At 52.8% G+C, this 17,019-nt stretch overlaps 1 protein-coding gene across 1 annotated transcript; it reads right to left on the bottom strand.

Annotated features, from left to right (window-relative positions):
* Positions 1-3,514: 3,514 nt before the first annotated feature.
* Positions 3,515-11,817, bottom strand: ATP1B4 (ATPase Na+/K+ transporting family member beta 4). Its single transcript, XM_082323451.1, has 7 exons — positions 11,679-11,817; positions 8,829-8,957; positions 7,861-7,965; positions 7,381-7,577; positions 6,699-6,755; positions 5,868-5,963; positions 3,515-4,941 (listed from the first exon to the last, which is right to left on the bottom strand). The coding sequence occupies exons 1-7, from the start codon at positions 11,776-11,778 to the stop codon at positions 4,780-4,782; spliced, it is 846 nt and encodes a 281-aa protein (XP_082179577.1). The 5' UTR covers positions 11,779-11,817; the 3' UTR covers positions 3,515-4,779.
* Positions 11,818-17,019: the final 5,202 nt, after the last annotated feature.

The raw sequence follows: 17,019 nt of genomic DNA, 5'->3' as shown, positions 1-17,019 counted from the left end.
ATACTGATTTTACTTTAGGTTGTTATTGTATCTAATGCAGTGTAAGTTCTCAAAAACATCTGTTTGCTCCTTGCTTTATTTGGTTTCTAATGCTTGATTTCCTTTACTAATTTATTCTCCCTTGCTTTTTTTGTTTTTCTTCTTTCTGCAGCCGAAGAATGCTTTGCTGATTCTGACCTGAACTTTCTTATTCCCATCGCAGTGGGCATGGCGCTTGGCTTCCTTATCATTCTTGTCTTTATATCTTATATCATTGGAAGAAGAAAAAGTCGTACTGGCTATCAGTCTGTATAATCTCTTAATTCCGTCTCTGTTACAACCTTCCCTGCTCTTCTCCTTTTCCCAGACTCCCTGATCTGCCCCTTTAAAAAGAAGAAAAACAAATGAATTCATAGTTTCTTTATTTAAAAAAAAAATTTAAAAAGCCCACTTCACGACAGAATAACGTGCCATGAGTCTGACGATGAGTTGCAGAATTACTTGAAGCTACTGTGTGATTTTGGAGAAAGTGAGTGTTCTGCGGACCATAGAATTGAGTAGGGTTGATGTGTGTCCACGTGAGAAATATGATTATTTTGAGTAAAGAAGACATCTGTGAAACTTCATTTCTGTTGTTTAATCTTTTTATACAAGAAGATTTCTAGTTGCGTACAGCTTATCTCAGATAATGCTAAAGCTAAAACCGTAATTAAAGGTGTGAATGCTGTGTCGAAAGGGACTGTACATGCTATGGGAAAATGAATACCAAGCTCTTAACAGACTTCTCTTGGGAACTTGGCATATGGCTCTTGTCTTTTTTCCTTAGCAGCTTGTTCTTGTGAATCAGTCTGAATTTCCTGTTCCTTCCGAATGTAAAGGTAGTATCTGATCTCACTAATAAACTGACATAATATGAGAAGAACATCTGATTCTTCTAGTAAATTAATTTGTTCAACATCAGTATGGAGAAGTTGACCGCTAATGTATGTTAAATAGCTTTGCACTGGCATGATGTCTTTAATGTCTTTATTCACTAAGATAAGGCTCGGTCCTGGAGAACTTTAACGACTCAGGAAAGCCAACAGTCTGCTAAAGGAAATGTGTCCTGTGCTGTTTTGTTTGACTGTGTTTTCCTTTTTGTTCTGAGCTCAATTGTGAAATGAGGGCGGGAGGCTGGAATTTCACTGGCTGTACTTTGTCTCAGCTTTGATTCTGCGCACATAAAAGAAATACACAGCGTTTCAGCACTGGTCCGCATGAGGCTCGAGAGTATTTTCAGAGCTCTCAATGACTGAGAACACAGATTGTTCAGAGATTCCTTCAGTTCCTTTGGACGGCTTTCATGGGTTACCAGGGGATCACTGAAAAGCTGTGATCTAGGAATGCAAGTGAAGATAGAAAAACAGTCTGTTTTGATAGGATTCATCTGCTTTTAACCTCCTCATTATTGCTCTCTCAAAAATCTTGAATAGTGTAAGAGCACAAAATTTCTTCTATGAGGAATGTTGATCATAAAGCAGAAACTAATATATATATATGTATGTATATATATAGTAAAGAAAGTGACTTCCAAAGGAATAAGAGTATCTGACTTGTTTAAAGATGCTCTCTTTGTTATTAACACCATACCTTTTGCAATTCTATGTTCCATACCTAAACTGTACTAAAATAGAAACTAGTCATTTGTGGTTGTGTTCTGCTTCATTCCCATCAGGTTCACATCGATGGGATGAAAGAAGCCTCTTGCTCTTTCAGCCTCTTTGGTCCATCTTGGTAAAAGCCTTTTGCAGCTAGTGAGCCCTGATTTCCAGCTGTGGGACAGCTGAAGAGCTGCCAGGTCTGCAGAGAGCTACTGACAGCACACAAAGTTTCTGTCCTCTGCAGCAAGTGTTTACTAAAGCCACTTTAATATTTAATCTCTTTGTGCATTGAGCCTGTATCTACGTTGTAGGAAAAGCACCTTCAGTAATTCACATGCACAGGGGAGACAGTCAACACTGATGTTTAAGTAACTCTCGATAGCTATATATTCAGGGAAGGGAGATTTCTAAAGAGTTAGTTTTGATGTTTGATAAATACCTGTACGTTCAATTATTCTTGTCCTCACTGTGACCAAAGAAAAGCTTTACCTGAATCTGATAAAACTGATTTTTGTACCGCAAATGGGCTCTTGAACCAAGTTGTCTTTTTTTTAAGAATGTGATTTAACGCTGCTGAGTTGGACTGTGTGCTTTGGTTTTGGTTGTCTTGGTCTTTTGTGCTGTACCTTTGCTCTCGCAATACTCGATTTCCCTGCCACAGTGGTAAATGGCGAGTTATTTTGAGACTGGCAATTTCTGAGTAACACCTGCTTGTCAGAGTGTGTTGCTTCTCTGCTGCCAGCAGATGGATTCCATCTACAGTTTCATGCTCAGATTGCAAATCAAAGTATTTTGCATCACTTTTGCTAGGTTATTTTAGTAAAATATGGCAATTTCCTAGATGCACAAATATATATTTTTTTATATATATACATATAAAGTATTATTTTGGGCTTCAATAGAAGTCAAAAATTGAGCCAGCACTTCAAGGTTGGTGTAGCATGAAGAGTGGTATATACAATTCTCCAAATCTTGAAATGACTGTACAAATATGCTGAAAGCAGAATATGTGTATGGACAATAAAGTAAACTACAGTGTTTATAAAACTTTGTTATAGTGTAAGTAGACACGCATGCCATTTCTGAGAGCTTTTCCAAGGGGATTGTCAGTATGCCTGGATCTGGATGTTGGTGGGGAAGCAGAAACTTTTGCTTCTAAGCTGTTTGTATATTTACATCCCAATTAGTTGATCGTTGTTGATTGGATCAAAGCAGGGGTTCAGCATCTGCTAAAGGACCAGCTGCTTCATGAATCCTTCCAATAGGCAGGTAGGGAATAGATATAAATAAAGTTTTGTCCTGTTGCTAGCTGGCGAGCTGTTAATTTCATGGCCTGAAGCACGAAGGGTTTGGTTTCCTTTCAGGATCCTACAGAAATATAAATGTTTTAAAAGAGCTAAAGCAATTGGCAGGTGGGGAAGCATTTGGGGGTTTAACTTATTTCTGATGTCAAAGGAAGAGCCGCTGCCACGGCAGCATCATCCTCGGCAGACGCTGGTGTCTGTTGATCAGAACGTGCTCTTTCAGGTAAGTCCTGCAGGCAGAATCATTGTGTTGCCCTCACTCTATCGGTGTCATATGAATAACCACATCTGAGCAAAAATTAGTTCCTAGACTACCTCTGGTTCAGGTTTTTAACAGTTCTTAATAAATAGTTTTTGCCTGATGGTTGGTTGTGATACTTAGCGTATAGTGAGTCTTATCGTACCGCACTTCTGAACTCTTTGGCCCTAGAAAGTTAATCAAGTGATCAAAATTCAAGCATCACATTACACGCTGCTTTGAAATTCAGTCCCGAACTGGCCAGCACCGGGAGCTGAAGTCACAAACTGTATCTCTTACACCAGTGTTTTAAGAATGGTACCATAGAGTTAATTTTACTGTAGTTGCTTTATTTTTAATACAAAAAATTACTTCTTAGAGACTTATATAGATCAGGAAATGATGGCAGACGAAGTACCTGGACTAGTATGTAGGACAAACATACCATAATGCTCTTGTTCCGTCAGTAATTTTAGTAAGTGTGCTTTCCAACTAGTACATTATCCTAAGGTGTCCTGTCCTGCTGTGTTCTCCTAGCTGGTAACGTGCAGAGCGTAGTTCGTCTCTGTCAAACGCGAAGGCTGTACGCGCGGGGGCCCGGGAGGGCCAGGCTGCCTGCGCAGCAGGGGGTGCTCAGGTTGGCAGCACGCCGCGCTGACAAGGGCGAGTGTGCTTCGTCGGTCTTTGAGGATGATAAATTGATGACTTCACTAAGACCAGCATTGACCCCTTCGCGATGAAACGATGAAGCGTTTCCCTGCAGTTTTCTGTAGCTGTGACCTCTCTGGGACAGGGAAGAACAGGCCTGAAATATTTGGGGGGGGTCTAACATGTTTCTCTGGCGCTTCTGTGCCTGATCAGGGGAAGGAGGCACCGTCAGCCCGTGAACCATGACTGGGAGGGGAGGGCTCCTTCCACTCATCCCTGCCTGATGGACTGGGTGAGGGTTCCCGGGGCAGAGAGAAGTACTGGAGTGAGGAGGAGGAGGGAGAAACGCATTAATCTTCCCACTTCAGAAAGGAACAGTTGGAAAGGTTCAAGGGCAAATGATTTTCTACATGGCCTCTGCTCCAACGGCTCGGGTGTGCTGAACAAGCTGTGTAAAATGCTGCAGCCAAGATGCTCCTGGTGCTGAAGATCCTTTTTAACTGTGTCATTGCAGCCATAGTCCAGAATTTTTGCTGTTTATTATTTTAACAAGAATAGTGCTAATAAATTACTCTCTTGTTAGTTTTTGCCTGAGAAATGCACATAAAACTATGGTAAAGATTAAAGTTTAAAGCCAGGAAAAATGCATTCCACAGGGCTCGCTCATAAAAGACCTTATGAAAATAGTGTTCAGATACCAGAGGTTTTTTTAATCAAAACTGAAATGCTTTTGCAGGTTCTCTGCCCAGAAGATAACTTTTAATTTTTACTAACAATGATTTGCATCAGATGATAAAAAACGTGGTTCCACACTCCATTGCATCTCATTTGTTTCCTAACTATGAACAAAAATAAATTAACAAAAATCTCCATGTGCCTGTTTTTCCTAGCAGAAAAAATGCTAGCTTTATGCTTTAAAAAGGAAAAAGCCTCTGATTGACTCAACCTAAGTGCCCAGTGTTTGCGGTGGCTACTTCCCGATGCTGAGCGTGAAGATGATTCGGCCCAGGAAGCGGTCGCTGTTAACGTTGTTGATGATACCTTTCCCATTCAGACTGCACTGAATAGGGACCAAATAATTCTTCTTCACATCTGTAAAGTGCATAGCCACCAGTGGGGACGTATAGTTGACCTGAAAAGAAGGGAGATTTAGGTGTAATTTTTGAGGGAGCAGAAAAGCCAGCAGTGCTTTCATGTTCAGTAAAAATCATTAGTAATTGGTTCACGGTTCCCAAGGCATCCGAGTGCGTTTGCCTGATGTCCATCATAGTCCCTTGGGATGCTGAAGCTGAGCCTTTCTGTGCCTGTGCCCCAGAGGGACGGGGTCACATCGGAGCTTTGCACTGCACCGTGCCTCCTGGGTTGATTAGCCAGGACAAGTAACACCAGGGATGGGACTCTCAAATATTTTCTGCTGTTCTAAAAACCAACCTATGGCTTGTAATAAGAAATCTGTGGTGTTCCCCAGGTCTGTGTGCTCAAAGGACATGCAGACCTGGCGTCTGGGGCTGTTACTCATCCTCAGCCAGCAGCAGCCTAGTGCCTGCCTCATCCTCCATTTCAGCTTTGGTTGTGGAGGTGCGTTACCGCCTAACGCTGTACAGCCCAGCCCAGATCAAAGCAGGGCTGGCCACCGTGTTCAGAAATAGCCACCCATGTTGGAGTGCTCTGTTTTGAGCCACCCAGCCTGAAGTGGTTTTGTCATAGCTTTGACAGAAGCCCCATCCTTTTCCCCTTGTGTCACCTAACCCCTGACTTCCCTAACGCCCTGGGAAAATGCTGGTGTTGAGACCTTCTCTGGGAGTTAGCAAAGCCAGCCTTAGTCTCCAGATGATAAATGTAATCATTCCCGTTGCTGGCAAGGGGGAACCGGAGTCCCCAAGGATTTCCTGCAGTTTGTCGGAGACAGAAATAGAGCACTGTAATCCCAGTGCCCGCAGCCTCCCTCCTGCCTGCATCTGCCCGAAATAGCCAGAAAGCACATCTGTACTCTGTGCAGCAGCTCCTGCCCTCTCCTTCCCAAGGAGACATAACAAAGATGCCAGAGTCCTTACTTACGTGAGTGATCTTGCCGTAGTAGGGATAATACATGAGATCAAACGTCCCGTTTCCAGGGTAGAAATCCACCGATCCGAGATCGCTCTCATTGCCTTTCTGTGATTGGAAAAAAAATAAAGGTACACACGTAGCACGTGGGACGCAAAATACAGCTCCCTTCAGAGCAAGGTGAAGGAGCTTTAATACAGACATCTCTTGCAAATCCACGTCAGGGCTCGGCTGCGCCTGCCTGCCTGCACGCAGCGTGTTTGCTGCGAGAGCCAGCTGCTGCTGCAGCCAGCCAGAGCATAACGCTGCTATGAAGGCACCGGCGAGGATTACAGAATTTGCTCCTTGTCGATCCCTCCCTGTGCTTGCCTACCGCTTTATTGCTCCCCAAGGGTATGATCCAGCTGCTGCCCGGGGCGGTGGGACCCCTTCATTCACCCTATTGCTGTTGGCTTGCAGGGTGCTCCCCAGGACCGAGGGTCCTGCGGAGCCGGTGAGGATGGATGTGAGCAGCTCCTGCCTTTTCCCCGCCAGCCCCAGGCTCTAGCTAGCACCCCGGCACCCAGCCCTGCGGGCCTGCCCTCGGGGGCTGAGCAGAGCGCTGCCGCTGAGGCTGGCAGGAGCTCGCAGCGCTCGGAGGGTGAGGGCCAGGGTGGGAAGCAGGAGACTGGTGGCCTCTGTCGTTCTCAGCAGACGGGCCCCCACTTGCACCCAGAGGCATCAGCAGCACGGGGTCCCATGAGTGTTTGGGGCTAAAATGAGGGCAGATATTGGTGAGGTCCATCAGAGGGAGGCATTTGGCCTTCTACGCACCACGCTGCCGAGCACGAATGAAAGCAGTACCTGCACTTTGCAGTCCACGCTCACGGGGACCCCAGCACCAGGGCGGTAGCCTATGATCTGCAAAAACAAAAGACATCCATGCTTGTATGAAATGCAGTGCCAAGCGTGTGCTGCCTCCCTTCTCCAGGGCTTAAGCTCTTCTACGTCCCAGTCACGTTGCTCAGGACCGGAGTTATGAGCCCCTAGAAGCGGGGTCTGCCACGCCGTGCAGAGCAGCTTGCCCGTGCCTGAGAGCGGAGGCAGAGCAGAGCATCCCGAGAGCCCGGGCTCCCTGGAGCAATGCAGCCACTTCCCCACACAGCTCACACACCCCCCACCGTTATTTCCCCAGCAGCGTGCACTGAGCCGCCATGCGATGAGAAGATTTCAAATAAACTCGAGTCTATGAAAATTCCCATTGTAAAGAGAGTGGGGTCTGAGGTGTAGTCCTAAAGCTCAGTTCCTCCCACACAGGGGCCTGGCACAAGACCCCCCCAAGCACTCAGGCCTCAGCAAATCAAATCGAGCAAGTTTTGTCGTGTGTCTTTTTCATGTTTTCTAGCGGGTATGAGCCAGCAGGTTTTGGGATTCTAGTGCCCTTTTTCCCTGGGCCTGAGAAGTGGAGGAGTTTCAGTCCCTGCATGGTCTTTATCGCCCTGGGATCACTGAAGGAAGCAATTAAGACGACTGGCTTTCTCTGTACCCGGTTCATCTTCAGCAGGATGCAGGGCTGGCCTTTAGAGTAGCCAAACGTTGGGTCCTGAATGCCAGAGCAGTTCTGCAGCAGCGAGCGCTTGAACTGGCAGGCCTTTTTCTCCTCGCTTTCATTGCCTCCTTGGATGAAGTACTGTCCTGAGACACACTCGATATTCTTCTCCTCTTGAACTTTGTCGTCATAAGCTGGTGGGGACGAAGAGACTTGTTAACGTTTCTTGAGACCTGCACAGACCCACGCTCTCAGAGTACATCCACATGTCAAAGGGAGTTAAAGTCCCACCTGGGAGGGCAAGGCTCCCTCCCACAGAAGCTCCCGTGACCACCTTATGAGCCTCCCTTTCTAGATGGTGGTCGTGAGAGGCCGAGAGCTGATCTCCTCCCCAGGAGGACACCCATGCACTGTGTGCGTGTGTGCATGGATGCAAACAACTTGCGGGCATGACTCCTGGGGTGCCTGAGAGCTTACCTGCTAGGAAGTGGTGCATGCTGTCCACATAGGGCTGCCACGTGCTGGGCTGAGAGACGTTGAAGGCAATAGTGAACCCATTCAAGTACGGTCTGATCATGACTCCTGGAGAAGGAAACGGACCCTGTTAGAGCAGACATGGGTGGACTGGCCACAGGCTTGGGGCACGTGTTGCAGGGGCTGGCTGCACTGCGACTGGGCTTGGGGCTGGGCACAGGCACGAGAGCAGCAGCACCAGCTCACAAATAAACTCTCTCCTCAACCTGCTGATCCCTCACCTCCATTTCACAGCCAGAGAACACCATGCACATCAAAATGTCCTGGGAAACATGGGAGACCTGGAGGGTCTCAAGCAGTGCTGCAGGGAAGAGATGGGCTTGGGGTTGCACAGAGAGGCTGAGGGGTCCCCCATGCTCACAGGCACGCAGCCAGCTCCGGGCAGGGAGCAGGGCGAGGGGGCCTCATGTTCCCCACTGACACGAAAACACAGGGAAAATGCTGCTTCGATCATAGGGAAAGGAGTTTTTGAACATTATCTTGCCAGGACTCCCCCAAATAATAATGCATAAAAGCTACTCTTGATTTGCGTTTTATTTTGAAGATATGAGGTATAAAAGGGCAGCAACTGAAATGAATGGGCATCACCTATGAAATGCCTAAACGAGCTCATTTACCTTGAGAATAAATAACAGCATAATAGTTAGCATAATGAGAATAACAATTAGTATAATTAGAATGAATGCTTCAGATGGGGCTATTTAAGACACCTGATCCTCTGCAGAGAACCTGCAGCAGTCAGTGCCCTGAGGTTAAGTGATAACAGCCCGTCTTATGGAGGGCTGGTGGACCGTCGGAGCATACAGCTCCAGCAGAGCTTTACCCGAGGTCCCTGCCGCGCCATTTCGGTAGCACTTTGCTGGGCAAGTGCCAGCAGAGGCGGCCGAGGCCGGGCTGGCTGGGGTACGTACCTGGCGGAGACACGCGGTCCCGGTACGTGGGCGTGTAGGGGCTCAGCGTGAGCAGCATCACGTACATGCAAAAGGCAAACATTCCCGCCAGGCACGTGTAGAAAATGAAGTAAAACAGTAGGATCAAGCCTGCAAAAGAGGGAGGGGATGTTGCTGTTAGCGCAACCAGAGCACGTCCCATGGGCTGTGTCCCGCAGGGCTGCACAGCCGTGCTCAGCATGGCGTCCTCCGCAGCTCTGAGTCCGTCGTGGAGGTGGGAGCTCTCAGCTCTCCTCTGCACACAGACCCTGGCATTTTTGGGTGCAGGACTCTCAGCCAGACACACTCCCTGCCCAGCCCCGGGGCCGGGGCAGCTGCCGCTTGGTTCTGTACGCCTTTTGCTGCGTGGCCCTTCCCAGAGCTGGGTCAGGACCAAGTCCGTGTGTCTACCTGCCTCAGCTCTGTCTGACAGACAGACCCGACCTTGGCTCTTGCCCTTCCCACCCCCTCTTGGCATGGTTACACACGAAGGTACCCAGTGGCTTCAGCATGTCCAAATTCCCGACGGGGGCTGCGGGGCGATGCCCCTGCCCCGACTCCTGTTGCCTGCGCGGGAGGGACACCAGCACTGGGACTGAAGCAAGCGGCATCGCTCGGGGGCTGCGGCACCGCGGGCTGTTTCATAGCCCTGACGTCCAGGGAATGGGTTTGTTTTTCCTCTGGACCAGGCTGATGGCTGAGGATGTCTCAAGAGGCCATGGCCTATGAATAAAACCCAGCGGCTCTGAAAGCAAAGTGAAGCCTTAACCCAAACATTTCCCAGGAGAAACGTGCCGGCAGCTCGGAAGGAGCCCTGGGAACGCAGATGTGCGCTCCTGCCGTGCTTCTGCCGGGGCCACGGTGCTGGGAACCGCTGCGGGGCCGTGTCCTGCTGCGGGCCGAGACAGGGCGGATGGGACCATCACTGCTGCTGGTGGCACAACAGGGACAATGTCCAGCCCTGCCACAAGGATGTTGGGACAGTGCCTCTGCACCAGCCTGGCAGGGCTGGAGCTGCCGCTGGGGTGCCAAGCTGATGTTTGTTGGGACGTGGTGCTGCTGCCGTTCCCGTTCTTAGGTTTCCTGCAAAGCAGCAGGGAGCGTTGTCAGCAGCAGAGCCGGGGGTGCAGCCTTTCCCAGGGGCTGGGGCCTCCAGTGCCGACCCTGTGGCCAGCCGGCTCCCTGCATTTTGGCAGCGCAAGTCCCCTGAGCCCCCCCATCCCTGGGGAACACCTTCAGGGCCAGCGCGGGGAAGCAGCCCCTGGCTGGGCAAACTCCATCCTCCTCACCCATGAGATGAGAGCAGGGAAGTTCAGCTCCATTCACCTCCAAATGCTCTCATTTTAAAAGAAAAATTGATTTTCACGGTAGCTTCAATGCCTCTTTCCTGCCCCCCTGTATGGGCATGTGAGCACACACGCGTGTGCAGCCGGGGGTATGTGTGTCCATAGGGCAGCGGGGCCGTATAGCACACCATGATGCTCCCAGGGCGCAGGAGGACACTGCACCCTCCCCGAGGCTGTAAATAAATAACTTCCAGCAGTAGCCAGCCAGGGCCACATGCACACCAGCCTGAGCAAGCCCTCTCACAGGGCTTTTCTCAGCACCGGGCTGAGCCTCCAGAAACCCAAACCCACGTCCCTAAGGACTGTCACCCCCGTACCGCTCCCGCGCTCCAGTCTGCGCCTTCCCATCCAGCCTGTGGCCGGCAAAGGGCACGGGGGAGCAAACGTGGATTTCAAGGCCTGCCCCAGACTCGTGCTTGCGAGTTTTCAGACTCCTCTGGTGCTCGTGGACAGTTTCCTTTGTGGCTCCTGGCTGTCCCCACAGGCTTTGCAGGAGACCCAGAGCGCTTGGCGGGGTCATGGGCAGGCTGCGGGGCTTGCGAGCACGCTGCCAGTACCAGCTGCCAAGGACTGCAAATGTTGAGCAGCAGCCCCCGATAATTCGCAGCCCTACACCGGTGCAGATGTGCACATAACGCTGGGCTAAGGCTGGGGATTTTCACTCCGCTGCGGGAGCTATGTGCTGTCAGGAGAACAGAGCTGCAAAAGTGGACGGCATCGTGTGTGCTGTGGCACCTTGGTTTCGGACTGAGCTTGCAGCAGTGCTCACCCCGCAGCTGTGGGCTGCTCTTAACCACCCGGGGCACCTCCAGGCTCAGCGATAATTTTTGAAGGCAATATGGATACAGATAAAATAGAGCGCTCCAAACCCTCACTGGCACATCCCAGCCCACCAGCCCCGACAGCACACGCGGGCTTTGCTGTGGGCACCGTGTCATGCCCTGTGAAGCTGCAGGGTGACGGCGATGACCAGCCCTTCCCGCCCCAGAGCCAGGGTGCACGCAGGCGAGGAGGGCTGCTCGGCCCTGCGGTGTGCACCCTCCCCGAAACGCCTGCCCCGTGACTCGGGTGCTCTTCCCCAACCAACACTGATGACCCCAAAGCCACCTCCCCATGGGCTCCTGCCTTATACAGGCAGGAGCCGGGTCGCTGGCAGTAGCAGGGGTGCGTGGCTGCGGCAGAGCCACCTGCAGCCCCTGCGCTTGCTTGGGCTCTTAATTTCTTCCCGGTACATGGTCTGGGCAGCCCAAAATATTTGCTTTTGCATTCTCAGTAAACATTAACATCCAGACCAAAGGTAACTTTCCCAAGGTTTTCTGCTTGTCCTCCTCACTAGTTCTTTATTGCACTGGTTAGAAACATCTACCCTGAAAATGTGGGACGGGGGTGTCAGTCCAAGCTATCAAGGACGTTCGCAGGCAAGTGCATCCGTCATGAAGCAGAAAAGGCAACGATCCCTGAAAGCGGGGCTTGAGCAAGGACCTACCCCAGCTCTTGGCCGTTCTCCCCAGGCATGTTCTCTCCTCCGGGTTCCACAGGAACATCTTCATCTCCCCAGCCAGGTCTGCCCAGGTTTTGCTCCCCATCTCTCTCTTGGTCTCGTCCTCCCTTCTGTCAGGATCCTGGACCTTCTCCTCATGCTTATTTTCCTGGAAGAGTTACAGAACACAACCCCCACACGCAAGCTGAACATCTCATTGGCCAAAAATAAATGGAAAAGCACTTAATAGCTGGAAATGTTTCAAATTTCCATTTTCCCATCATCACTCTTGAGTTAAAGAGACGCAGTTTTGGCTGTTCTGACTTAAGATTGCTTAGATCCCAGCATCCATTTTTCCATGACACGTACGTCACTGCCGTCATACTGGGTACTGTCTCCTTGTCCTGGCATTTACAGAAACTCATCTTTTTCCACCTGCGTGAACATGACCAAAGAAAATCTGTGATCTGAGGGGGCCGGGGCTGTTCCCACGCTTCTGCAACGTCTCTGAGCTCAAGTGCATGTTTTCTGTGTTACCACAGATGACAGCAGGCGGCATTATTTAAGAGGTCATCCAGTTTGTTTTTCTTGGCATGTGAGCAAGTGTTTAGCCTTTGGAGAAATCCCTGTATTGTTATTTTTTAATTACACTAAGTTTCAGGGAAAAGCATCTCCCCAGGCAGCAAGAGTTCGCTTTTTGCCTTGGTGGTGAAAACTCATTTGTCTGGAGCTTGGGAAGACAAATTTTTCTGTACCTGCACCTGGCCGAGAATCGCTTGAGACGAGACACGGCAGCCATCCCTAACCCCCCTTGAACCTGGGCAGGCTCTACGTCTCCAAAAGCAAGCAGCAAGGTGGGAGAGGGTGCAGACCTCGCTTTGAGCTCGGGGCAGGGCTGGCCCAGGTGCCGCCGGGGAGACGGGGTGATGCTGAGATCTGGATGGGTTCATCGCCTCCCAGTGCTTTAATGCAAACCTGCTCCTGGATGGGTCAGGGCCACGCTCGCCCGCCCCGGCCACATCTCTCCGAGGCTGCCGTGCCCACTGAGAGCGTGGCTCCGCAGCAGCTGCACCGGTATGATCACCCCGTGTCTGTGCTGTGGGCCATGGAAACCCGCTGGCTGTGAGCACCTGCTGGAGCCAGGGCCGACAAGCAAGATATTCACACCCCGTGGGTCGCCCCGGGGGAGCTGGGAAGCGGCCGACAGCTTGGCAGAAAGTCTGGCTTGGAAATGCCTTCGAATCAGGGGGGATTAAGCTCTGCTCAGACACACTGCAAACAGTGAGAATGAGGGGAGAGTACAGACTCCAGAGCCCGAATTCATGCCTTGGAGAGCCTGGGCCAGACCCAGGGAGCTGTAAACCATCACCGTTGCATTGATTGCCCCAATCGGACCCGGTTAAAGCTCCAGCGGGGCTCTTCTGGAGGCATGCCTGCGTCAGAGTGCTGCTGCCGGCAAAATGCCCACGGCCGTCTGTACAGCGAAGGCATTGCTTGGCCCTGGTCCCGCACCGTGGGCTGGAGCCTTTCCTAAGCAAGCTCCTGCACAGCCACAGCCCTGTACCATGCAGGGCTGATGAAACCAGACGATTTCGGAGCAGGGAAGCAGCAGCCCCAACACGAGTCGCCGGCAGGGACATGGGAGAGGAGGTGTGGGGGCTGCCGGCTGCCAGGACACCCATGGAGGAGCAAGTGATGGAAGAAGAGGAGGAGGAGGAGTTCTCCTTCCTCCCGCTCTCCTCCCTGTTAAATAAAAGAGCTACCGGCAGCTGTTCTGGAAACAATTTCACAGACTGCCAGAGTAGCGGGACTGCTTGGAGGGACTCTGCACCGATGCTTAGTGCTGCTTTGGGAAAAGCCCTTTGGATTTCATACCAGCTGCAGCTCAGAGGCAGTGAGGGCAGCGCGTGGGCTGTATGCAGAGCCCTCGCCCAGAAGCTGCTACTGATGCTTAGAGCTGCGAGGGGACACAGGGATGGCCCCCCCATGGGCTCTCACCCAGGGAACTCCAATTCTGCCCTGCAGAAGCCTTTTGCAAGGAGGGAAAAGTTTCTGGCTCTCGTGACTCCGTGCTGCATATCCAGCACTCGGTGAAGGATCCCATTCTGCCAGCTGGGAGAGGCCACAGGGGCTCCACGGCAGTGCGGGAAGGCTGGGGGGACCGGGCTCTCCCCACGGGCAGGGAGGTCTGTGTGGGGCAGCCAGACAGGATGGGACGACGACGCTGCCAGGTCCCTGCTGCAGGTCCCTGAGCTAGGGAGCTGGGTTAGGTCTGGATTGCAACACCTCCCAGGTGTTTTATCTTTGCAGCCCAGGACGAGAGATGGTCTCAGAGCAGTCCCTTGCACCTGGACAAGGGGCAGGAGGAGCGGCAGGAGCTGGAGTAGGAGCGTGCCAGGGCAGGGAGGGGGCACAGCCATGGTGGGACCTGTCAGGGCACTGGACAGTCCCAGGCTGCTGCCCGTGGTGGCAGCTGGGGTGACTCCAGGCAGCAAAGCAAAGCTGGGGTTCATTCGTGGTGGGATCACGCTGTGCTGATGGTCGTGCGTGCCCTGAGAGAGGCCGGGGGCTTTCCCCATCCTCACCCTGGATCAGGTCAGCTCTCAACAGCAGGTTCCTGCTGAAAGCCAGGTGTGCAGAAGGTGGCCCTTGCCCAGACCCGTCCCTCCTAGCCCCCCTCGCTGCCCAGGACCACCAGCCAGAGCCCCTGCTGCCCCTTCCCCTCTCAGTGCAAAGTGCTTACGCTTTGCCTAAAGGACGAAGCAGCATTTCCTAAAGCAAAGTAGCTATATTTATCAGCCACAAAGCAGGTCCTTAGCAGCAGCCCCCACCTCGCCTCTCAGAGGGTGGCCAACAGCCCCAAAAGACTCACCGTCTTCTGGTGGGGGCTCCTGTGCTGGCCCTCCGTGCCCCCGGCGCTGGCGTTCCCATCCATCCCTGGGTGGGAAACGCAGAGAAACGTGAGCGTTAGCACTGCAGGAGCCCGGGGCTGAGCCCAGCGGCACTGGTCCCATCATGGGTGCCATGTCGCCCCGGCTCTCAGGGACCCACAGGCACAGCCCCCTCCCCAGCACAGCTCCTCAGCCCCCCGGCACCCCCCAAAAAGGCTGAGTGAGCGCGGCTGCACCAAGACCTGTGCCTGTCTGCGGGGAGCCACACTGCTTTCCCTCCCTACCCCACAGGACTTCAGCGTTCGGGAGTGGATCAAAAAATAACTTGCTTTCCTAACAGGGGTGAGCTCAACGCAACAGGATCCCGTCCTGAGCCCCCTGGCATCTGGTGCCCTTTGCAGCACCTTCACAGCATCCTGCCCCGCGCCCAGGCCCCCATCAACGCCAGCCAGCGCCCTACATGGGGAAGCCGGGCTCTCCGCCCCGGGGCGACCGTGTAGCTGTTAATAAACATTAGCAAATCACTAGGGCTTTTGATGGCCACATGTGTCCGTCAATATGTGCTTGTCAGTCATGGCAGGGCTGTGTTTAATGCTTGCAAAATCTCTTTTGCAATGAAGGGGTAGTGCGAGGGGCAGGTCTATATTTATCCCTTCGAATTGAGACAGCAGCTGGGAGCACACAGTGTCGGCTTCCCTGACCCAGCTGTAAGAGCTGGCCACAGCCACCGAGACAAATCCAGAGGGGCACCTTGCTGTGACACCCTGCAGACCGGGGCCAGGGAGCATCAGATTTTCCCCCATCAGTGAATTACGGGCACAAGATGGTGCATTAGAGGCAGGGGGGGAGTGTGCTGGAGTCCCGCTGCTGCAAGGGGCCGGCATGGTGGGAGTGCTGGGGGACAGCGGGGGGACGGGGCACTGGTGTCAGGACAGCCTCAACTAAACCCTGGCTGCTGCTGCACATGCGGCAGCACCTGGAACAACTCCAGTGGTGTGATGGCAGCGTGCGAAGGCTGTCCCATGCAGCTCTCGAGGAACAGTGGGGCTTGTTTTACACTGTCTGTCCCAGCAGGAGCTCGGCACCATCCACCAGCTCGTTCCCTCAGCACATTTCCAGTGGGGCAGGTGACTCTTCCCTTCACAACAGAGCCAGGCCCCGTTCAACGGTGGGGAAAGGCTGCCTTGCCCCAGGCTGGGGCTTTGCCCAGAGGTACAGGGACGTCCGTCCTGGGGTCCCGCAGGACTGCATCACGCCATCCAAGCAGGCAAAGCACCATTTCTCCCTTTCCTCTCCTGAGCATGGCCGAAAGCCACTCACCGGCTGTGCTAATAAATGGGCACAGCGGGAAAGAAAGAGGTCTGGCAGCTGCCCCGGTCTGCGCCGAGTTGGCCGGGGCTGCCGCATGCCTGCTGCCAGGTACGCAGGCAGGGCTGGCTCGGCACTGGTGCCTGCCCGCAGCCAGGCCGGCAGGAGGGCGTGCGGGCAGCCATGCTCACAGCTGGCTCTCCCTGGCCGCGCTGGGGCCTCGGGGCCCAAGAGTTGCCTGCCCAAAGCTCGGAAGCTGGGATGGGGTGCAGGGATTTAACCTGGCCTGGGCAATTGTGGAGCACCAGCAGCTCCCCGGGGGCACAGGCACCCCGTCACAGCGGTTGTGCTGCCGCACAGCCCGGCCCTGGCACGGAGCGGAGGAGGGAGCCAAGACCCGTCCCCTCCATCACTGGCACGGAGTGGGGGCGACTGAGCAGGAGGGGGCCGGTGTCGGACCCACTGCCCGGTGGGGCACAGGCAGTGAGCACAGGGCTCGTCTAGTTCATCCGAGGTAAATAACCACTGTTTTCTCTGGAGGTGATGCATTCTTTGCCATTAATTGATCTGGGCATTTGTAACTTGCCTCTTGCACCGCTGTCAGTGTACACTTTCTCTTTTCTCCTGGGAGAAGCTGGTAATTAGGCTCTTATCCAATAAAAGTGTGGGGGTTTTTGAAGCAGAGATAGGATTAGTTTCTTTTAACTGGATGAAATATGCTTTGGCTTGAAATAATTACATGATTTGCACTTAGCACCTCTCAGCCCAGGGCATTAAAGTGATTTACAAGCAATTATGAAGCCTGCTGGGAAGATGCTTTTATCCCCATTTTACAGACATGATATGGAAAACAGAGGTTGAGGGCCTGCTCCGGCTCCTTGGCCGGAGATGCAGGGAGCTTGCAGGGTCTCCTGGGAGCGCTGCCTCCGTGGGACGGGGCACAGGCAGCAACAGGCATCACCACCGGAGCAGAGATCTCGCAGCCCCGAGAAGTAAAAAAATGGGCCAGTGGCCATGGCGGGGTGGCTACCCAGGAGTGCCACCAGCACCACTGCAGGGAGGAGGGAGATGGGGGGACAGAGGAGACATTTGGCAAGGGACGGAACGGGCTGGAGGTGGGGTGGGAGCTGCTGGGGTGCAACGGGGCT

The sequence above is a fragment of the Platalea leucorodia genome (assembly GCF_965183815.1).
Source record: "Platalea leucorodia genome assembly, chromosome: 10".
In the NCBI taxonomy this organism is placed as follows: Eukaryota; Metazoa; Chordata; class Aves; order Pelecaniformes; family Threskiornithidae; genus Platalea; species Platalea leucorodia.
Note: the sequence above shows the minus strand (reverse complement) of the source record. Positions and strands in the feature narration are given on the sequence as shown.

Excerpts from the sequence above, each read along its gene's own strand:
- ATP1B4 (XM_082323451.1), bottom strand. The coding sequence starts at position 11,778 with ATGGGGAGCAAAACCTGGGCAGACCTGGCTGGGGAGATGAAGATGTTC. Across the intron at positions 7,966-8,828 it reads GGACCGCGTGTCTCCGCCAG|GAGTCATGATCAGACCGTAC; the intron begins GTACGTACCCCA and ends TTCCTTCTCCAG. Across the intron at positions 5,964-6,698 it reads GCGTGGACTGCAAAGTGCAG|AAAGGCAATGAGAGCGATCT; the intron begins GTACTGCTTTCA and ends TTCCAATCACAG.